This window comes from Oryctolagus cuniculus, chromosome 7, assembly GCF_964237555.1.
Source record: "Oryctolagus cuniculus chromosome 7, mOryCun1.1, whole genome shotgun sequence".
In the NCBI taxonomy this organism is placed as follows: domain Eukaryota; kingdom Metazoa; phylum Chordata; class Mammalia; order Lagomorpha; family Leporidae; genus Oryctolagus; species Oryctolagus cuniculus.
This window is the reverse complement of record NC_091438.1, coordinates 85,386,339-85,410,005: the sequence shown is the minus strand read 5'-3', so window position 1 is coordinate 85,410,005 and position 23,667 is coordinate 85,386,339. Positions and strand designations below refer to the sequence as shown.

General features: G+C 39.2%; 1 protein-coding gene and 1 long non-coding RNA gene across 9 annotated transcripts in view; one reads left to right on the top strand and one right to left on the bottom strand.

The window, feature by feature from the left end:
* LOC127493426 (uncharacterized) overlaps nucleotides 1-23,667 on the top strand; it is a 68,539-nt gene that overhangs the window by 21,927 nt on the left and 22,945 nt on the right. The gene's annotated exons all lie outside the window — the stretch shown is intronic.
* COL24A1 (collagen type XXIV alpha 1 chain) overlaps nucleotides 1,069-23,667 on the bottom strand; it is a 419,676-nt gene continuing 397,077 nt past the window's right edge. For all 8 annotated transcript variants that reach the window (XM_070078137.1, XM_070078144.1, XM_070078142.1 and 5 more), the window contains 5 exons: nucleotides 16,063-16,128; nucleotides 15,282-15,450; nucleotides 8,526-8,635; nucleotides 5,229-5,444; nucleotides 1,069-2,527 (listed from right to left, as the gene is read on the bottom strand). In XM_070078137.1, the coding sequence (XP_069934238.1) occupies nucleotides 2,381-2,527; nucleotides 5,229-5,444; nucleotides 8,526-8,635; nucleotides 15,282-15,450; nucleotides 16,063-16,128 (708 nt within the window). In that variant the 3' untranslated portion in view covers nucleotides 1,069-2,380. The remainder of the gene's footprint in view (nucleotides 2,528-5,228; nucleotides 5,445-8,525; nucleotides 8,636-15,281; nucleotides 15,451-16,062; nucleotides 16,129-23,667) is intronic.

The following is a 23,667-nucleotide window of genomic DNA, read 5'->3' as shown; positions in this document are numbered from 1 at the left end:
TGGGTGGGAAGAACTCAATTATTGAGGCATCACCACTGTTTTTTATGGCCTTCATTCACAGGAAGCTGGAATCAGAAACTGGAAGTAAGAATCAAACTCTGATGTTGGACATGGGTTCTTAGCTGGCTTTTTTTTTTTTTTTTTTTTTTTTTTTTTTTTTTTTTTTGACAGGCAGAGTAGACAGTGAGAGAGAGAGAGACACAGAGAGAAAAGTCTTCCTTTTTGCTGTCGGTTCACCCTCCAATGGCCGCCGTGGCTGGCACGCTACGGCCTTCGCATCGCGCTGATCTGAAGGCAGGAGCCAGGTGCTTCTCCTGGTCTCCCATGGGGTGCAGGGCCCAAGGACTTGGGCCATCCTCCACTGCACTCCCTGGCCATAGCAGAGAGCTGGCCTGGAAGAGGAGCAACCAGGACAGAATCTGGCGCCCCGACCTGGACTAGAACCCGGTGTGCCGGCGCCGCAAGGCGGAGGATTAGCCTAGTGGGCCGCGGCGCCAGCAGCTGGCATCTCAATTCTAGGCTGTACACCCATTCCTTTTCACTTTCTCAATGATGTACTTTGATGCATAGAAGATTTTATTTTGAGGTAATCCAAGCTGTTTTTCTTTTTTCTCTTGCTGACTGTGCTTTTGGTATCACCCAAGAAATTATTGCCAAGTCCAGTGTCATGAAGATTTTCTCCATGTTTTCTTCTAAGAATTTTACAGTTTTAGCTCTTGTAGTTTGGTCTTTGACCACATTTTGAGTTGACATTTGTATTTGATGTAAGGTAAAGGCCCAGGTTCATTCTTTCACATGTGGATATACAGTTTTCCAAACACCAGTTGTTGAAAATATCACCATATCACCCTTTCCTCTTTGGGTGGTGTTGGCACCCATGCTTAAAATAATTTGACCACATATGTGAGAGTTTATTTCTGTCCCATGCCTCTATAATCCTTCCGTATAGTTATAGAGCAGATTATTTTCTAATAATGTAAATATAACTAGTGTAGAATGGCAATGCCAGAGGGGATATCATACATAAAAAAAGGAAAGAATAACAAAAGAAAAACAAAGACTACCAAAAATAATTAAAGCACATTTTTATTATAGATAGGTAAGTGTTGTTTGCTGTGGCTAACGGTATAATAGATGAACAAGCTTTTCTATATACCAAGAGGTACAATATTTTTCTTTTAATGCTGAACTAACATTTCTCTGACGACAAGGAAAGATTGAACTAAATAAGCCTATTTGAAAGGCAAAAGACCTTTTTTTTTTCCTGGATGTTTCCTTCAAGGCTGGTAAATTAAATTCTTTAAGTCCTAACACATTAAATTTAAGCACAGTGAAAGAAAATCAATGAATACTTCAAAAAAATATGTGCTTTCTACAAAGCAGAAATATAAAGTTTTTATAATTTAAAACAGCAGCAACTTCAAAAGATTTGCTGAATTAAAATTTTACAAAATATATATACACAAAGTATCATTCCAGATGATCATGGATTTTTAAAACAGTATATCACAACTCCTAATCTCTAACCCAAACCTACTACTGGATGCGGCTGGCCCATCATATTTTCTATAGCAATTTAAAAAATAAACAGAAACAAAAGAAACCTTTCAATTCTCTTGTGTTATAATGTGCTGGTTACAATGTGCTGGCTTTGATTCCATATGTACCAAGAGAATTTTAAAATAAAAGAAGGACTTCACATAAATAATTGTTTTACTTGTTATTAAGTATGTGACCAAACAAATTAAAATAAGTAACAATCAATACATATGTTGATGTAACCAGTACATACACTCTTAATGACAAAGAGAAAAAAAGAAATAAAATAGTCTACGAAAGCCACAAGCACCTTGGTTTAGAAAGAGCACCAAGCAACACAAAAAGGCAACATGTAAGAGGTAGTGTACCACCGGCTAAGATGTATATGCCCAATGGGGACCTGAATACAGCTTAGTGTTTGAGAAAATATGACATATTAGACTGTAGCTTGTAATTTTAGACAGAAGCATTGCACATTTGGGAACATTAGCCAGTACTGTTCCACAGTGCTCTGCGTCTCCAGCTGTCTAATGGAAACTTTGCTCTCAGGCAGTCAAAAAACATAGAATACCCTGAAGAATTCCGTGTTTATTAATTTTCAGTTCTAGGGAATTCTCTAAGAAAGCTCAGATCAATATAACTTTTAAAAGAATTAAATACTTTATCAATCATAGTCCTTTAAAAATGCCTTTTCTCCTTCTTAGGAGCAAATCTTTTCTTCCTGAGATTCTTTAACCAAGACTTTATTCCATGCATTTCATACTGACATTATCTTTCTAGGTTTTCCCCTCTGCAGTGATTACCTGACCAACAGCATGATTTCTGAACTAATTCAGAGACATTAGAGAAAGCATACAGAACTGCTTTCGATGTAATACTTTTGTTCAGTTTTGAGATGAGGAAGTTTTTGTACTTCAACCACTGGAAGTTGATTAGGGTCCTGGGTGTGAAAAAGGAATTTTGCCTTATGCCAGCTGCCATCCTGAATCTGTAAATAAGAACAAAATGCTTTCATGTGTAACTGTTTCATCAGCAATCATTGTGGGCAGAGCATGCCCTTCACAGACAATGCAGGTTTGTTTTAAAAATTACAGATAGCAAATGGAAAAAAACCTAGAACAATGCTTCATAAATGGTAAAAATCATATTATTTTATTTTTAAAGATTTATTTTTTTATTTGAAAGGCAGAGTTACAGAGAAGCAGAGGCAGAGAGAGAGAAAGAGAGAGAGGTGTCTTCCATCCGCTGATTCTTGGGCCATCTTCTACTGCTTTCCCAGGCCATAGTAGAGAGCTGGATCAGAAGTGAAGCAGCCTGGACTTGAACTGGCCCCCATAAGGGATGCTGGCACTGCAGGTGGTGGCTTTACCTGCTACCTGCCAAAGCACCGGCCCAGCAATTGCTTAATAATCAGAAACCTCAGCTCACTCTGTTCTCTATATTGGCATTGTGTGTGTGAGTTTTTACTTCCAGGGGCTAAGGCCAGGCTTCTGCTTCTGTTTTTTTTTTTTTTAATTATTATTATTATTATTTACAATTCAGATATGGATAAAACAGCTGCACTATTCCTCATGTGTGTAGTAACTGTATGTTCTGTCTTCACTTGATGGGCAGGGCATCTTCCTTGGGTAAAGGAATAAGCTGTGTCAGCCTTTGTACTTTAGCAGGGAATGACCAGAACCACCTCAGTCAGAGCAGTTAAATTACAATTATGTAATTTCTCTTTTTCCTTTCTTCCTTCCAGGTCTGTCTGTTTCTCTTATTGCTGTGTGATCTCTTTGCTCCTGATAAATTCTATGAGATAAAAGTGTATCAAAATTATGTAATTTCTCTTTTTCCTTTCTTCCTTCCAGGTCTGTCTGTTTCTCTTATTGCTGTGTGATCTCTTTGCTCCTGATAAATTCTATGAGATAAAAGTGTATCAAGTGAGCCCTGGCGCTGGCCCCTTTTTTATTTTTTAAAGGATTTATTTTATTTATTTTAAAGGCAGAGTTACAGAGAGAGAGAGAGAGAGAGAGAGAGAGAGAGAGATCCTTCACTTGCTAGTTTACTCCCTAAATGATTACAATGGCCAGGCTGAAGTCAGGAGCCTGAACTCCATCCGGGTCTCCTATGTGGGTTGCAGAGGCCAAAGCACTTGGGCTATCTTCTGCTACTTTCACAGGCACATTAGCAGGGAGTTGGATTGAAACTAGGGCAGCTGGGACAGGATCCAGTGCCATGTGGGATACTGGTGTCACAGGCAGCAGCTTAATCTGCTATGCTACAGTGCTGGCACTGCCTTTACTTTCTATGTAAAAAATGGGACTACTATTTTTGTTACATAGATTTATGATTAAGAAAATAATGTACAGAGGCCATTTGCCATATAACAAACCCCCAATAAACAGTATCAGGAATTGTTGCTGATATTATCATCCCTATTATTATTATTATAACAAATAGATAATTTTTTTTTTTTTGACAGGCAGAGTGGACAGTGAGAGAGAGAGACAGAGAGAAAGGTCTTCCTTTGCCGTTGGTTCACCCTCCAATGGCCGCCGCGGCCGGCACACTGCGCTGATCCGATGGCAGGAGCCAGGAGCCAGGTGCTTTTCCTGGTCTCCCATGGGGTGCAGGGCCCAAGCACTTGGGCCATCCTCCACTGCACTCCCTGGCCACAGCAGAGAGCTGGCCTGGAAGAGGGGCAACCGGGACAGAATCCGGCGCCCCAACCGGTACTAGAACCTGGTGTGCCGGCGCCGCTAGGCGGAGGATTAGCCTAGTGAGCCGCTGCGCCGGCCCAAATAGATAACTTTTACCAGCTAGTGAAAGACTGAGCTAGAAAGGTGGCCTGATTGTTACAAGTGCTGAAGAGAGTTGGTAAGTTTGGATTGTGTCTCAGAGGTACTAGTGAGTTACCGAATCTTTCTGGGCAAGGTTTGTAAATGTTAAACTAATCTGTTGGTAATACTGATCTGTTTGAATATGGAGATTAAGAATGACTTCTGACCTTTGATGTAATATTTTTCACAGCTTATGGGTATGGCTGTGTTCCAGTAAAACTTTATTTACAACAACAGGTCCAGGACCAGGCTCAGTCTTAGGACTGTAGTTGGCCGATACCTGCTCTATGAAACAATGCTTTAAATTATAAATTTCTCAAAACAGTCATTATTTAACTTTAATAAAAATGGGCTATATTTAAAATACGAGTAGGATCAAGCAATTTACAATGATATGCATATTTTATATCAGACGTAGGAGCTGGCTAAAGGAAACAAAAGTGTCTTGTCTTTGTAACTTTCAAGCACTAATGAGATTGTAGAGTAACGGTGGTAATAATTTGTGGCAGAAATCTCATTATATATATGCTCCAACTATCCATCTTTCTATCCTTCCACCTGTCCATTCATCAATCTAAGTATAATGCAATCATTTCATATGGTGAATAAAATTAAATTTGTTAGCACCTGTTTCACATTGGAAAAACCACAAATGATAAGTTAATGTTAAAAAAATTGACATGATATGATATAATCAAGTGATTGATTCTGAAAGATATATGATTACAAGTTAGGAACATGAAAACTTACTTTCTTTCTGCATTTGCAATTTGCAATTAAAGCCTCACTCAATATTTTAGTTGTATAGGTCCATTAGTTTTAAGTTAGTCACATTGAACATTTCTAAAAGTGCTATTTTCTTACCTTGCAGTCATCTGAAAGCACTTTAGGTTCAAGTAGAGTGTTTTCTTCAAAGATCTGACCATTCCATCCCTTAAAACCAATGGGCAGTCCTGGGCCACTTGTTTGTGTACTTGTCCACCTTGCAGTGTTCAGACAATGAATGGTGATGACATGAGTAGCTTCTGAGCTCAGTAAATGAAGGAAGTTCATCTGGACTTTCCCAACACCAAACTCCAACTAATGTCATAGAAACAATATGCAGGTTATAAGAAGTGGCAATTTACAAACTCATAGTTTGGGCAAGTCTTTGATGGGAAACCTTGAGAAAGTTCCATTTCTTGGAATTTAAATTGCCAATCTGTGGTGTGCCTGAAAGTGTTTAAACAACAACTGTCTCGTGGAGCAAAAATTCTCTGATTTATGGCATTTTCTGAAATCCATGGTGGAAATACTTTCACCATGACTTACTTCAGGAAACCAAGGTGATATCACTGAACAAGGAGTTGGGCAGAATGTTACCCATAGGACCTCCTGTTCCTATATGAACTAATGCCAGCATCATATTAGGCTGCTACACATAATAAAAAAAGAAGATAATTTTTATAAAGTCTCATTATATATAATAATTGTATATAACAATATATAATATAGAACAATATATATTTTTGGTTTAACTTCATAAGAAACCTGAAATTATGTCTATAAATACTTTATTTGTTTCCAAAGATATGTTAGAATTTGTAACAATTTGTTTTAGTAATTTTAACTATAGGATCCTTTAAGGACACAGATAGAATCTAAGTGTTATCAGCTCCAATGTATTTCCTGTCATATAGGGAGTCATCAATAAATGTTTACTGAATGACTGAAGGGATGCCCAAATATTAACTAATTTTAAAACATGACCAGTATGGGACAAAATTGGAGTTAGGAGGTCTGATTGAAGATTTTCCAGACTTGTAAAGGAAAGTAGATTTTTCTATAGCTCCAGATATTGTTATTATTATTACTATTATTTTAATATCATGTAAACAAGGGTATGGCCATGATATTAAGGGAACAGAAATTATTTCCACTGAAAAATTTATATTAGTCTCCAGATACAGAATTAAATATCAGTTGTAAGTAATGGCGAAGGAAAATAAAATAACAACAAAAGAACCCAGGAAGGGCTGGTGCTGTGGCATAGCAGGTAAAGCTGCCACCTGTGGTGTTGGCATCCCATATGGGTACGGTTCCAGTCTTGGCTGCTCCACTTCCAATCCAGCTTTCTGCTATGGCCTGGGAAAGCTGTAGAAGATGGCCCAAGTGCCTGGGCCCCTGCACCCACATTGGGGCCCCAGAAGAAGCTCCAGGCTCCTGGCTTTGGATTGGCGCAGCTCCGCCATTGTGGCCAATTGGGGAGTGAACCAGTGGATGGAAGACCTCTCTCTCTCTCTCTCTCTGCCTCTGCCTCTCTGTAATTCTGCATTTCAAATAAATAAATAAATCTTTAAAAAAAAAAAAAACGAACCCAGGAAAAGAGAGGAAAGGCAAAAAGAGGACATAAGGATGACAACATGGAAGGATAATCACAAGGAATGTTTAGAAATTAAGTAATTCAATTCTTTTATTCTGCAGATTAGAATGAGAAACTTATTAACTTTGTGAACCTCCATGTCTTTATTGGTAAGCTGGGATATAACATGGATGTGACAGGGCTGTCATGAAGATTAGAAGCAACAAAAGTGGTTGCACAGGACAGGCCTTCTGGTGTCTGCTGGCTACATTCCCTGGGTTAGTAAAAGAGGAGCACTAGAACGCAAGTCCCTGATTCCAAGTCTTCCCACCATGTTCCCAGTCTTTCTGAGATTGAGTTTATGAACAGGAGACATGGGAAAACTGATTCATAGAAAGAACTGGAGTGTAGCTCCCTCATGGCCCCTCCCTCTTTTGTACAACTTTCTCCACTCCCCATAGAAAGAAAGTTCTTTGTTTCTAGGATAATCAAAATAAAAATCCTGGGCCAACTTCCAGGTGAGTAAGGTTGGTGATGTGGACATTTTGGAAGTAGGGCTGCCATGCTGCTCTCTTCATTAGAGGCACATGGTTTTCCTAGGTAAAAAAAGAACCCTTCCCTCTTCCATCTCAGGGGTATGGATGGTGAATGCCTATTGAGATGACTTGATGAAACACCCTGGTTTATGAAGAGAAATGCTTTGTGAGGAGAGGGCAGTTTAACAATAAGCAGCTAAGAGACTGATCTTTTAGAGGCTGCTTTTTTATGATGGGCAAAACACACAATAGGCACATTTATTAGTTCTTTGTCAATGAGAATTAAATTCTCGGTAATATACCAACCTGGTCTAATGATAAAAAGGAAGAAAGGAAGTTTTGGTTTTAAAATATGCTGCAGGTAGAACTAGGCTTTAGGTGTTATGCAGACTTGTTCATATACCAGACTAACTTGTATACATTATAAATATCTGATTGATAGAAATACACTTGAAAGAAATTTTAAACAGTATTCAATAGATTCTTGTCCAAACACCAAAAATAGCAAGCTTTTGTCGCAGATTTCTTCTTTTAGTGATGGTGATATATTTTCAGCATAACTTTAGGTGACTGATTACTGATTACAAACACTGTAGCCAAGTAAGGATTTTCTAATCTAGGTGTATGGGTAAAAAAGTAACATATGATGCATCATTCTTAAGGAAGTTTAAAAATATGATAGGTAGAATCAAGCCAAGATAATCCACTCATAAAAAATACACAGTCAAAATATCAGATTTACTCTGTTGAACTATTTTTAAAAACAAATTCTTTCTCATACATGATAAAGAATGAATGATATCTTGCTTTTATTCTTAAAATTCATAATTATTTAAAGTGATTGAATTTTAAAAATCACCCTCTAGTGACACTGTAGAACATAGTGGCGGCCGGCGCCGCGGCTCACTAGGCTAATCCTCCGCCTAGCGGCGCTGGCACACTGGGTTCTAGTCCCGGTTGGGGCGCCGGATTCTGTCCCGGTTGCCCCTCTTCCAGGCCAGCTCTCTGCTGTGGCCCGGGAGTGCAGTGGAGGATGGCCCAAGTGCTTGGGCCCTGCACCCCATGGGAGACCAGGAAAAGCACCTGGCTCCTGGCTCCTGGCTCCTGCCATCGGATCAGCGCGGTGCGCCGGCCACAGCGCGCCGGCCGCAGCAGCCATTGGAGGGTGAACCAATGGCAAAGGAAGACCTTTCTCTCTGTCTCTCTCTCTCACTGTCCTCTGCCTGTCAAAAAAAAAAAAAAAAAAAGAACATAGTGGCATATATTTTAAAATGTAATACATACCTTTGTCACAGAAACAGGAGATAAACATGTCTGGCCACCAGCGCTGAAATTGCAGAAAACCTCAATAGCATCTGAAGGGCATCCAAGATTTGGGTCAATCCAGTATTTTCCTTTATTTATAGTAAAACACAAAGTTAGTTAAATGCCATGCTAAAATATATCAACTTTATATATGATCATAGTCTTTTCTGTTAGAAAATGGAAGATCATAAATATATTTATATTTAGTGAATGGACAAAAGCTGTAAGCATTATGTAACATTGGTGTTGATACTATTATATTTTCACATACCTATCAATTTAAAGGCAATTCATAATTTACTGCTTCAAACCACACACAGCAGCTCAGCAACTCAAACTGAATAGTTAATAGAAAAGCTAGTTAATATAGTATTTGTGTAATTTCTCTTCTATATCATTACAGAGCTTAAAATCAATATTTTTGTTTTGAAACAAATTTCTGTCACTCCCAGGAACAATACATCTTTATGAGTAATACTGATAATTGAAATAAATATAAATAATTTTTGTTTTGAGAAAGCAAATCAATTAAACAGTCATCAGTTTTGTCCTTTATTCTTCAGATTTGAGAGTGGGGAAAACTGAAATCCCTACAATTGGTATAAGCCTGCCAACCTTTGCCTTCATGAAGTGCCCAGGAGGATAAAAAGGGGTCTAAAGTCAGACTACAGGAAATACTTAAAGGCACTGAGCTAGCATCTTTATGCTGGAAAACAGACTAGAAAAGTCGAAATAGTATCTTTTTTTTTTTTTTTGACAGGCAGAGTGGACAGTGAGAGAGAGACAGAGAGAAAGGTCTTCCTTTGCCGTTGGTTCACCCTCCAATGGCCGCCACGGCCGGCGCGCTGCGGCCGGCACACTGCGCTGATCCGATGGCAGGAGCCAGGAGCCAGGTGCTTTTCCTGGTCTCCCATGGGGTGCAGGGCTCAAGCACCTGGGCCATCCTCCACTGCACTCCCTGGCCACAGCAGAGGGCTGGCCTGGAAGAGGGGCAACCGGGACAGAATCTGGCACCCCGACCGGGACTAGAACCCGGTGTGTCGGCGCTGCAAGGCGGAGGATTAGCCTAGTGAGCCGCGGAGCCGGCCTCGAAATAGTATCTTATTCCAAGTTCAGAGCATAGGAACTTTTGAATGAGGCAGCCCTGCTTTCTTACATTAAAAAAGCAAGATGATCACATGTTTTTGTTTTTTGATTTTTTTCAAACGTCATTTCCTGTGTAAAGAAGAGATTCCTATTCATTTCACTCTGAGCCCAGAATGAATATTCTTCTGAGGAGAGGGGAATACCTGGCTTGTTGACCATAAAGGCCTGCCACAACAATCACAGGTGGGACTTGAAATTCAGTAAATTTGCAACAGGCTGGTTTTGTTAACGATTTTACTTAAGGTATACAAATTTAATGTATTTCATATACACAGATTTAGGAACACAGTGATACTTCCCACTCTACTCTCCCTCCCCCACACACTCCCCCCTTCTTCCTTCTCCCTCTCCTATTCCTACTCTTAATTTTTACAAAGATCTACTTTCAGTTTACTTTATATTCATAAGATTAACCCTACATTAATTAAAGAGTTCAACAAATAGTATGAAGAAAAAACACTGTTCCTCAACAGTAGAGAAAAGGGGTGTAAATGATCATCAAATCTCAAAATGTCAATTTTACTCCTCCTATACATTACATTTTAAGTACTCTGTTAGTTAAAACAGATCAGGGAAAAGATATGGTATCTGTCCTTTTGGGACTGGCTCATTTCACTAAGTATAATGGTTTCCATTTGTATCCATTTTGTTGTAAATAACAAGATTTCATTTTTTTTAGCACTGTGTAGTATTCCATGGTGTAAATATTCCATAATTTCTTTATGTAGTCTTCACTTGATTCCATATCTTAGCCATTGTTAATTGAGCTGCAATGAACATGGAGGTACAGATAACTCTTTGATCTGCTGATTTTATTTATTTTTTTATTTGACAGGTAGAGCTATAGACAGTGAGAGAGACAGAGAGACAGAGAGAAAGGTCTTCCTTCCATTGGTTCACTCCCCAAATGGCCGCGATGGCCGGCGCTGCACCAATCTGAAGGCAGGAGCTGGGTGCTTCTTCCTGTCTGCCATGTGGGTTTCTGGGGCCCAAGCACTTGGGCCATCTTGCACTAACCTCCTTGGCCATGATCTGCTGATTTTATTTTGTTTAGGTAAATTCCCAGGAGTGGCATTGCTGGGTTACAGAGTAGATCTATTTTCATGTTTCTGAGGTATCTCCATGCTGTCTTCCACAATGACTCCACCAGTTTACATTCCCACCTACAGCGGAGCAAGGTACCTTTTCCTCCACAACCTCACCAGCATTTATTGTTTCTTGATTTCTGTATCAGAACCATTCTAACTGGAGTAAGGTGAAACCTCACTGTGGTTTTGATTTGCATTTCCCTGACAACTAGTGATCCTAAGCATTCTTTCATGTATCTGTTGGCCATTTGAATTTCCTGTTTTGAAAAATGTCGTCCAAGTCTTTTGCAGATTTCTTAACTGGATTGTTTGCTTTGTTGTTGAGTTTCTTGAGCTGTTTAGAGATTCTGTATATTAACCCTTTTCAGTTGCATAGTTTGCAAATATTTCCTCCCATTCTGTTGGTAGCCTCTTTACTTTGCTGAATGTTTCTTTTGAAGGGCAGAAGCATCTTTGCATGATGTAATCCCACTAGTCTATTTTGGCTTTGATTGCCTGTACTTCTGGGGTCCTTTCCATGAAGTCTTTGCCTATGTCAATGTCTTGCAGAATTTCCCCAATGTTCTCTAGTAATTTGATGGTATCAGGTTGTGGATTTAGGTCTTTGAACCACTTTTAGTGGATTTATGTAAGGTGTAAGGTAGGGGTCTCACTTCATACTTCTGCATGCAGATTCAGTTTTCCCAGTACCATTTGTTGAAGAGACTGTCCTTGCTCCTGGGATTGATTTTAGTTTCTTTGTCAAAGATAAGTTGGTTGTAGATGCATGGATTGATTTCTGGAGTTTCTATTCTATTCCACAGATCTACACATCTTTTTCTGCCAGTACTAGGCTCTTTTGATAACTTCCCTATAGTATGTCTGGAAATCTGGTATTGTGATGCCTCTGGCTATGTTTTTGTTGTATAAGATTGCTTTAGCTATTTGGAATCTTTTGTGTTTCCATATGCATTTTATCATTGCTTTTTTTAGATCTGAGAAGAATGTCCTTGGTATTTTGATTGTTATTGCATTGAATCTGTAAATTGCTTTTAGTAGTATGGACATTTTGATATTAATTCTTCCAATCTATGAACAAGGAATATTTTCCCATTTTTTGTCTTTCCTATTCATTTAATGTTTTATAATTTTCATCATAGAGATCTTTGACTTACTTGGTTAAATTTATTCTAAGGTATTTAATTATTTTTGTAGTTATTGTGAATGCGATTGATCTTAGAAGTTTTTTTCTCAGCCATGGCATTGTCTATGTATACAAAAGCTACTGATTTTTGTGTGTTAATTTCATATACTGCCACTTTACCAAACTCTTTTATGAGTTCCAGTAGTCTCATAGTGGAGTCTTTTGGATCTGCTATATATAGAATCATGTCTTCTGCAAATAAGGATAGTTTGACTTCCTCCTTTCTAATTTGTATCCCTTTGATTTCTTTTTCTTGCCTATTGGCTCTGGCTAAAACTTCCAGGACTATATTGAATAGCAGTGGTGAGAGTGGGCATCCCTGTCTGGTTCTAGATCTTACTGGAATGCTTCCAACCTTTCCCCATTCAATAAGATGCTGGCTGTGGGTTTGTCATAGATTGCCTGGATTGTGTTGAGGAATATTCCTTCTAGACCCAACTTGCTTAAGGTTTTCATCATAAAAGGATGTTGTATTTTATAAAATGCATTCTTTGCATCTATTGAAATAATCACTTGGTTTTTGTTCTTCAGTTTGTTTATTGATTTGCAAATAGGCTAATTTTTAAGTTGATATTTTTGTGTGGCCTGCAACAATGTTATAAATATCCAAATAGCCCCTGGAAGAAAAAAGATTCCCCACTGGTGTCTCATCCTGGTATTCTTTCAACTTTCAGATCATTTTTGAGTGTTCTTTTCTCTACTATTCCACAAATCCTTCAAAGTGCTTATTTGCTGAACTGGTAGTTCCAAACATAAGGACTGTCCTCTGTTGTAGTATTTCTCAAATATGTGTGTGCAACAAACCACCCGTTGAAGCACACATCCTGGGCCCCAGCACACATCCTGGGCCCCACCCCCTGGATTGCTGATTCATTAAGGCTAGGATGGGGCTTTAGGATCTGCAATTCTAATGAAATCTAATTCTGGTTCAGGGACCACATCTGCAGAGCCACAAATTCATTGAAACGTTGAAGCAAGGAGTGAAGGAGTTCTGCCTGGCTTAGTCTGGTTTCCTCTGAATTCTGAACATTGTATAGTTTGTAGAGACCACTGCTGGATTTTTTCACCAGAATCTGATGTGGGCTTCCTGTCTCATTTAATGGGATAAACACATATATTTATTCATTGTCTCTTTTCTTCCAAGCAAATACTTTTCTCCTATTCTGTGAGCTCCTTCAATTTTTTATGAAAGGTTTTCCATTAAGCAAACTCTCATTGTTATGTGGAGTGAAATGTTTTGAATACAGGCATTGTGTTGCTTTGTAATTTCTTTCAGGTGATAATGTGAGCTGTACATAAAGTCCTATACCATAATATAGTTTTTGTGAGCCCACAGGGTCTAACTCAAAAGGGCCTTGCAGTGGGGACACTGCTTCCCAGCAGCCCTTTGAAGTTCTGCCATAGCTCCTAAGCCTTGTGTCTAGTGGTAGAAAGGTGTCTTTCTTGCTCTCCATTGCTACTTCCAGACCATTTCCCCCACTTTCTCTCTAAAAACATTCCATGTTGAATTTACTATCATGTTATATCATGTTATATTACCCATTACCTCATACTGCTGCAATTGTGGGATATTTTTCTTAGAAGATTTTATTTGTTGGCTTGCTATCACTTTCTTTTTTTAAAAGATTTATTTATTTGAAAGTCAGAGTTACACACAGAGAGAAGGAGAGGCAGAGAGAGAGAGAGAGAGAGAGAGAGAGAGAGAGAGGTCGGTCTTCCATCTGCTGGTTCATTCCCCAGATGGCCGCAATGGCCAGAGCTGCGCTGATCTGAAGCCAGGAGCCAGGAGCTTCTTCCAGGTCCCCCACATGGGTGCAGGGGCCCAAGGACTTAGTCCATCTTCTACTATTTTCCCAGGTTATAGCAGAGAGCTGGGATTCAGGAGCTTCATTTGGGTTTCCCACAGGATGCAGGGGCCCAAGCACTTGGGACATCTTCCGCCGCTTTTCCAGGTGCATTAGTAGGGAGCTGGATCAGAATCAGAACAGCTGGGACTTGAACTGGTACCCATATGAGTTGCTGGCATGGCAGGCAGCAGCTTAACCTGCTGTGTCACAGTGCCGGCCCCTATGTATTTTTCCCCTTTATTTATTTTAAAAATTTTATTTAAGGTATACAAATTTCATATATTTCATTTGTACAGATTCAGGAACATAGTGATACTTTCTACCTTAGCCTCCCTCCTGCCCACACTCCTACCCTTCTTCCTCTTCTCTCTTCTATTCTCATTCATACTTTTTTTTTTTTACAAAGATCTATTTTCAGTATTTTTTATTTATTTATTTATTTATTTATTTTTTGACAGGCAGAGTGGACAGTGAGAGAGAGAGACAGAGAGAAAGGTCTTCCTTTGCCGTTGGTTCACCCTCCAATGGCCAGCGTGGCTGGCGCGCTGTGGCCAGCGCACTGTGCTGTTCTGATGGCAGGAGCCAGGTGTTTCTCCTGGTCTCCCATGGGGTGCAGGGCCCAAGCACTTGGGCCATCCTCCACTGCACTCCCTGGCCACAGCAGAGAGCTGGCCTGGAAGAGGGGCAACCGGGACAGAATCCGGCGCCCCGACCGGGACTAGAACCCGGTGTGCCGGCGCCACAAGGCGGAGGATTAGCCTAGTGAGCCACGGCGCCGGCCTATTTTCAGTATTTTTATACTCATGAGATTAACCCCACACTAAGTAAAGAGTTCAACAAACAGTATGAAGAAAATAAAACACTCTTCCAGTTGAGACAAGAGCTGTTAAAAATCATCATATCTTAAAGTGTCAATTTCACTCCTATAGTTTACCTTTTAGGTAATCTATTAGTAACTATAGACCAGGGAGAACCTATGGTATTTGTCTTTTTGAGGCTGGCTTATTTCACTAAGTGTGATGGTTTCCAGTCATATCTATTTTGTTGCAAATGATAGTATTTCATTTTTTTTAAAAAAGACTTATATATGTTTGAGTCAGAGTTACAGAGAGAGGAGAGACAGAGCGAGAGTGAACTCTATGACCTTATGTTGTCAACATTAGTGGTCCTGAATTCCCAAGTTCTGATAGGTTATTTTACTAATCCAAAGGTCAGTCCTAACTATTTTAATTTTTAACACGAAGCAAATTACATATATATATATATATATATATATATATATATATATAGATGCGGTGGCATCAGAAGTATGCCCTCTTGTAAGAGTATTCTGTTTTTGATGACATTAAAATGGCTTTTGTCAGAGTTTTATTAAAATGTCTAAGATTTTGGATGATACACAGCAAATCTTAAATGCACTGGAATGATGAAATGAAGTTAGACAACAGAGTTTGAGGAACCAAGAACTTACCATCTGATACTTTGTGTTCACAGTTGAGCAAATCTTTGCAGATTCGTGCTGGGTTATCTCTTGTGCCAAGAGGATTCTTGATGCTGTGCAGTAAATTGCTAAGGTAGTTCAGAGTTTTGAATATCTCTGCACTGTGGTCGATTAAAGTCACTTCAGTATTCTGGTAGCTCTGCCAAGTCATCATAAGAATCAAATAAGCAAAAAAAGCCCCTAATGACCAACATGGATCAAGGCAGAAGAAAAATGTATTTCTACTGTGTGTAGCGAGTTGGGGGTAAGATGTAAAAGCAGTTTACATTAAGCATACACATTTGTATATGTTTAACTGAACTTGATGATAAATAAAGAGGGTAAGATGACACTTAAAAGTTTAGTTTTCAGGCTGACATAAGACTTGAAGATTCACCATTTCTACTGTATAAGTTTTTTAAAATTATACATTGAATAATCAGTTTAAATAAATAAATGGTGGTGACAGATACCATTTTAATAAGCATGGCTAACTTTATTAACTATTTGCTTCAATAATACCAAAATCCTCACAGACAAATCCTTTAACAGTATCATTTTTTGGTTTTAAAAGTTTGCCTTAGAAAACATCCTATGCATATATTTGTTTAATCATACCAAAAGTATTTACTATGTTCTTGAAATAGCTTCGTATTTTGTGTCTGTTTTAAATACAACCTTTGTGATAAATCCACATTTTTGCCTCTAAAAATTTTTCTCTGTTCAATTTGTATATTGAGAATGCCAATCTAAGTGAAGCCAGATATATTACCTCCATCTGTAGGGCAGCATTTGATTCAATCAAGGCTTGAATAGCAGCATTGATATCCATTTGTTTCTGTGTAAAACAAAACCATTCAAGATCAGCAATAAGCTCAACACTGAGTGCTCTAAAGTACAGGCTGCAAACTGTGAAAGCCCTGTTGTTAAAGAATACTAGACTTATCGTCTGAATGGAGTTTGCAGCTCTTAGGGTTGGGCAGATCTTGCAAATATTGCCTGGCCATCGGAAAAGACAAAATGCTGCCTTCATCCAAATCTCAAAGGTCTCCTAATTAAAACAGCATCAAAATTTAGAGACCTCAAATGAAAAAATATTTGTCTCTGCTACAGGATAACACATATACACACTAAGTTACTCAACTGGAAGAAGAAAGAAATTTGATCCTCTCAGTTAATAAATTGTAAAGTGAAGAATAAATAACGGTAGTAATTTTTAACAGTTATATTCTTGGAAGGAAAATAGAATAAAATTCTACTGTCCTGAGGTAGTCACCACATTAGTTTAATCTGATACCTCTGCGGTCTTAAAAACAATTTCTGCAGTTGGAAAATGTACCATTAGTCCCAAAAGAAATAACACAGCATGAGTCCAATCTCCTCCTGTATTTAATAAAAGATATTTTTAGAGAAAGACTCAGCACAACCATTAGTGAACATTTTTGGTAATTTTTAAAAAAAATTAGCTTGGAAAGTGAGAAGCTTAAGTTGGGAGGAGGTACTGGGAAGTGGCATCTGTGTAAAGGAACCCAGCCATCTGATTGCTTTCAGAATGACTATTCTGTTAAGATATCTTTTTACTTGGACGTCCACATAACAGAGACTGTTTTCAACAGAACTCTTATAACTTATGGTTGGTAATCTGAACTATTTAAAATGATGGAACAATCAATAAAATATACTTTTCCTTGCCTCCCATGTGTTTTTCATATTGGGAAAGAACTGATTCATTGTATATATGCAGATCTACAGATAGATGTAATCACCTTGCATAGAGGCTGTGAGACATGGCTATTCAAGAAACAGAAAAGGTTACCGTAAATATTCTCTTCAGATTAAATAATTTTGATCACCTTTCTTGTAGAAATGGGCAGATTTTGGATGTGAACCACAGAAAACATGCTGGCACGGACCATAGGAAAGTGAATTAGGTGCTGAACCATAGCCACCCTTTATGTTTTCCATTGGTTCCTTGTTGGTGAGTAAGGGCGTTAAGTAGAAAACCTGGGATAGTGGTTCTCAAACTCTTCAGAATTGGACTTCAATTCACACTTTTAAAGTAAAGAACTTTTGTTTATGTGAAGTATAACTTTTGATACTTACTGTAGAAGACAGATTTGTTAACTATTTTATAACAATAAACTCATTATATATTAAAAATAAAATATTCGGGGCTGGTGCTGTGGTGCAGCAGGTTAATGCCCTGGCCTGGGGTGCCAGCATCCCATATGGGTGCCAGTTCAAGACCCAGCTGCTCCATTTCTGATCCAGCTCTCTTGTATGGCCTGAGACAGCAGTGGAGGATGGCCCAAGTCCTTGGGCCCCTGCACCCATGTGAGAGACCCGGAAAAAGCTCCTGGCTTCAGATCGGCGCAGCTCCCGCCGTTGCAGCCAACTGGGGAGTGAACCATCTGAAGAAAGACCTCTCTCTGGCTTTCTTCTCTCTGTGTAACTCTGACTTTCAAATAAATAAATAAATAAATCTTTAAAAAATTCCTATAAAATAACTGGTATCTCATACTTTTATATGTGTCCTTTTATGTCTGGATTAATAGATAACAGCTAAATTCTCATATTTGCTTCTCTATTCAATTGGTTGTGATGTTATTTTAGTTGAAATACATGAAGAAAAGCTGACCTCCTAGAGATAAGCAGTTGTAAAAAGGATATTTTAGTAGTATTTTCAGATAAATATGGATATTATTCTCTGAGAAGTAGTAGTTTCTCAACAGTTAGTAAGCCTAGTTGCAATGTTAAAACTGAAACCACAGCAATAAACAGCCTATGTATTTTATATCAAAATCCATTAGTCTATCTCAAATCTTGGTAGGATTTTTTACCTATGTGTGATTTTGTTAACATAATGCATTGATCACTCAGAAAATATTGATTCATGCAATTATGCAGATCTTCCAAACACTAACATATTTCATTATTTAAGATAAAGATTATACTTGTTAACATAATCACCAATCTCAATCTTATCATAACTACTTGGGAGACTGTCAAATCATAGTGATAGATACAAATTTGCCCTAATTCTTTTTATAAAGATGTACTTATTTATTTATTTGAAAGACAGAATGGCACAGAGAAAAAAGAGAAAAAGACCTATCATCTACTGGTTCACTTTCCAAATGACTGCAATGGCCAGGCTGGATTAGGTCGTAGCTAGGAGCCAGGAACTCATTAGGATCTTCTCTGTGTGGTTACTTCAGCTATCATCTATTGGTTCCCAGCATACTAGCAGGGAGCTGGATTTGAAGCAGAGTAGCCAGGACTTGAGCTGGTACTCATATATGAGATGTGGGTGTCCAAAGCAGCATCTTAAGCCACAGTGCCTACCCCCAATTCTTATTTTACTAGAAAGCTTGATGTTTATCATTGGCATCAAATTCTATTATTTTCCTCACAATGGAAGATTCAGTTAATTTTCAATAAAATAATTGCTAAATACTCAGGTGTTAATAACACTATAGTGTGTCAAGTAAAAATGATGTTCCATGATGAAAGTGGCTAGTTTGGTGCCAGCACTGTGGTGCAGCAGGTTAAGCCATTGCCTGGGATGACAGCATACCACATTAGTACTGGTTGGAATCCCAGATGATTGACTTCTGGTCCAGCTCCTGCTAATGTGCCTGAGAGAGCAATGGAAGATGGCCCAAGTGCTTGGGTCCCTGCACTCACGGTGTGGAAGATCAGGATAAAACTCCTGGCTCCTGGTTTCAGCCTAGCTGCACCCCAGATGTTGTGGCCAGCTTGGGAGTCAATCAGCAGATGTCTCTCCCTGCGATACCAGCATCCCATGTGGGAGTAATTTTGTGTACCAGCTGCTCCATTTCTGATCTAGCTCCCTGCTAATGGCCTGGGAAAAGCAGCAGAAGATGGATGATGTTTCTGGGCCCTTGACACCCATGTGAGAGGCAAGAATGAAGCTCCTAGCTCCTAGCTTCAACCTGGCCCAGTGCTGGCTGTTGCAGTCATCTGGGGAGTGAACCAGCAGATGTAAGATCCAGCCATCCAGGGAATGAGCCAGTGGATGCAAGATCTCTGTCTTTCCCTCTCTGTAACTCTGACTTTCAAAATACATAAATAAATCTTAAAAAAAAAAAAAACAAAACAAAGATTTAGGAGACAGTCAACAAATATGGTGTAGTAACAACCTCCCAGAATTCTCTGTTCTACAAAAGTAATAGGAAAACTGGCAAAAATTGTCAGCAAGTTTTTCAGAATTACAGAAACAGAAAATGCATGAATCAATCTTGGGAGCATTAAGAGAAGAAATATATTGGTAACACTGTTGAGTTTGTGGAGTTTTAACATTCCCTAATTCCCGTGTCCATCTTTACAGATCAGCAGTAGTTTTAAAAACTGTAATGTCAAAGGGATCACATAAATAAGACCAAGTGTCTGGTAATAACAATAGATAGAATTAAAAAGGAGAGAAAGTTCCAATATGGGAAGCAGTCCACGCAGCAGACTCATAGGATGACAAATGCCCTAAACAGCACTCTGACCTTAGAATCAGCCCCTAAGGCATTTGGATCTGGCTGAAAATCCCAGGAGAGAATTTCAGGAATGGAAAGCCAAGGCATAGTGACAAAAACTGTTCTGCATGAAGGATCTCTGTGAGTAGGATCCCAGTGAAAGAAAGAGGCTATCAAAGAAGGATGTGCTTTTCTCTGAAGGCAGGAGAGAACTTCCACTTTACATATAGACCTGCCTAAGTACAGATTGAGTTTGTGGACTCAACTTCCATAGCCTTGGCAGCTCATGTCAAGAGCCTCAGGTGGTCACTGATGTCCAAAATAAGAGTGTTAACTGTTAAATTAAAAACAGGAGTCACTGTGCACTTACTCCCCATGTTGGACCTCTGTCCTTAATAAGGTATACTATGAGAATTAATGGTAAAACTTGTCTTCAAACTGTACTTTATACTTTGTGTGTCTGTGTGGGTGCAAACAGTTGAAGTATCTACTTGCTATAGAGTTGGTCTTCTGTGTATAAAGTCAATTAAAAATGAATCTTAATGAAGAATGGAGTGGGAGAGGGAATAGGAGGTGGGATGGGAGTGGGGGTGGGACAGCAGGAAAGCGGTGAAAAAACCACTATATTCCTAAAAGCTGTACATATGAACTTTATATTCATATAAAAACCTTCTAAAACAAAGTTTATGGGAGACCATTGTCTTGGACTAGTCTCATGAAATGAAGTCACCTGTGGTAAATGCCTTGTATAATCAAACCTAACTTGGAAATGGACCAATTTTCCAAAAACTAGGCGGTTCCAATCAACTGAAGTCAGGGTAATAAGAAAGTGTCCTCTGTTTTAACACTATATGGAAAGTAACTTTGAAGTGAATAATCATCTTTTTTTGTTCTCTGTTACTACTTTCTTTAGTCCTTTTCTGCCTATAAAGCCAAACTACTCTGCTCAGCTCATTGAAATATTGATTTTACTTTATACTAAACTAACTTTGTTGTAATTTTGTCTTTTGACAAAACCAATAGCCTGCAATCACAGTGAAAACCAGCAGCCTGATAGTTATAAGAAGGAAAAAGAATGGAGCTAGAATTGCTTCCAAACCTCATTTTCAGGGAATTGTCATTATTTGAACTATCTGGTGTTCCCTGGAGGACATCATTTGCAAGGTTGTCCTTATTTCACCTGACTCAGACATCATCCAGTGCAAAAAGTCTTTTTTCCAGGAACATTTTAAAAAGATTTAGAGGGAGTTGTTTAACTTTGTGGCTGGAAAACAGTTGGAGCAAACAATAACCTAACCAAATAGTTTACAAAGAAAAGATCGGGAATGATATGTCTACAGAGAGTTTTAAAAACTGTGACATATTCAAGGAAAAAAACTTTACATATTCAAGGAAATATGGAAATTCATATGCATGTGTAGGGCTGTGTACATGTGCAGGAAAGAGAGAAGGCCCTGAACTCTTCCCTCTGGTTGAATTTGAAGCTCTGTTACAGCAGGAGTTTCAGTTCTGGAAGATGAAATTTTTGTTTTTAAAGATTTTGTTTATTTATTTGAGAGGTAGAGTTACAGACTGAGAAGGAGAGACAGAGAGGAAGGTCTTCCTTCCGTTGGTTCACCCCCAAAATGGCTGCTAGGGCCAGAGCTGCACTGATCCGAAGCCAGGAGCTAGGAACTTCTTCCTGGTCTCCCAAGCAGGTGCAGGGGCCAAGCACTTGGGCCATCTTCTACTGCTTTCGCAGGCCATAGCAGAGAGCTGGATGAGAGCAGCCAGGACTAGAACCGAGCCCATATGGGATGCTGGCGCTGCAGGCGGAGGATTAACCTTCTGTGCCACGGTTGGCCCCGAAAAAGGTTTTAAGAATGGAGAGTGGACGCTGGAGCCGTGGCTCAATAGGCTAATCCTCGGCCTTGCGGCGCCGGCACACCGGGTTCTAGTCCCGGTCGGGGCGCCAGATTCTGTCCCGGTTGCCCCTCTTCCAGGCCAGCTCTCTGCTGTGGCCAGGGAGTACAGTGGAGGATGGCCCAGGTTCTTGGGCCCTGCACCCCATGGGAGACCAGGAGAAGCACCTGGCTCCTGCCTTCGGACCAGCGCGGTGCGCCGGCCGCAGTGCGCCGGCCGTAGTGTGCCGGCCGCAGCGGCCATTGGAGGGTGAACCAATGGCAAAAGGAAGACCTTTCTCTCTGTCTCTCTCTCTATCCACTCTTCCTGTCAAAAAAAAAAAAAAAATGGAGAATGGTGATAGTTGTTCAATAATGTGAATGCACTTAATGTCACTGAACTGGACAATTAAAAATGGTTAAAATGGTAAATTTTATGTTATGTATATTTTGTCAAAACAAAACTTAAATTTAAATATATAAAGCTAAACAGTTATCTTAAGGTTAATGTAAATTTATATTTTCTGTCTGTACTACTTGTAAGCTCTGTGGCCTTAGGAAATGTTTGAATTTACCTCTATATTTATTTTTTTTTATTGAGGTAAAATTCATGTAATGTCAAATCTACCATTTTATTCAATATTTGTTTAATTATTTGAAAGAGAGAGAGAGAAGGAAAGAGAAAGAAAAAGACATATAGAGGAAGGGAGTGAAGAAGAGAGGGCGGGAGGGAGGGGAGGAGAGAGAGAGAGAGAGAGAATGAGAATATGAATTCATCTATTGGCTCATTCCCCAGATGGCCACAGTAGCAGGGTGGGGTCTGGGAGTTGGCGGAAAAAGTTGAGAGATAGGAACTCAGTCCTGCCCTAACACATGGGCAGCAGGAACTCAACTACTGGAGCCAGTTCCACAATATTCTAGGATCCACATCAATAGGAAGCTGGAATCTGGAGCTGCAGCCAGGTATTGAACCCAGGCAATCAGATGAGGGATGTGAGCATGCTGACTGGGGTCTTAACATCTAGGCCAAACACTCATCCTTCTCCATTTTAAAGTGTACAGTTCTGTTGTCTTTAGTAGCTTCACAATGTTCTGCAACCATTATCACTGTCTGATTTCAGAACACTTTCATAACCTGCAAAATAAAGTCCAAGCCCACTAAGTAGTCATTCCCATGATTTTTTTCTATTCTATTTCATTCCAAAAGAATGCTAAATGAGATTCACTAAATTGGTTTCATGACCTACTGACCAATGAATCACAACTCACAGTCTGAAATAACAGCGAAACAATTACTGAGAGGACTTGTAGTTCTATGATTCTGTCTAATTCTAATTGCTGTTTCTCTTCAGATGAAGTCTTGTAGCTTTCTGGTTCCCATTGAACATTTTGAAGAGGTGCAATTTGTTTTCTCAAATTCATTTATTCATTTAGAAAACACTTATTAAGGGGTAGAATGGAAAATAAACCAAAAATAGTCTCTATCTTCAGAGAGTCCACAGTCTAGTAGGGGAGACCGATAAAAAAAGATAAATGAGTATAGGGGACAGGTGTTGTGGGACAGAGGGTTAAGCCCCATTTGGAGCACCCACATCCCATGTTGGAGCGCTGATTCAAGTCCTGGATATTCTGCTTCCAGTCAAGTTCCCTGCTGATGTGTTCCAGAGGCAGTGGATGATGGCTGAAGTTCCTACTACCCATGTGGGAGACTGGGATTGAACTCATGGTTCCTGGCTTCAGCCTGGCCCAGTGCTGGCTATTGCAGCCATCTGGGGAGTCTTTCTTTTTCCCTCAATTTGTCTTTCAAATGAATAGATAAACACATAAATATTAAAAAAATTTAAAAGAGCAAAGAAAAGAGTATGAACAAAGAAAGGGAAGTGATCAATTCTATCTTGCAGTGTGATAAGGGGATGGAATTAACAAGTTTTCATGAAAGATATATGACCATAAACTGACTTTAAAAAGAATATGTAGATATCTTCTCATTGTCATTTAGACTCCTGCTCC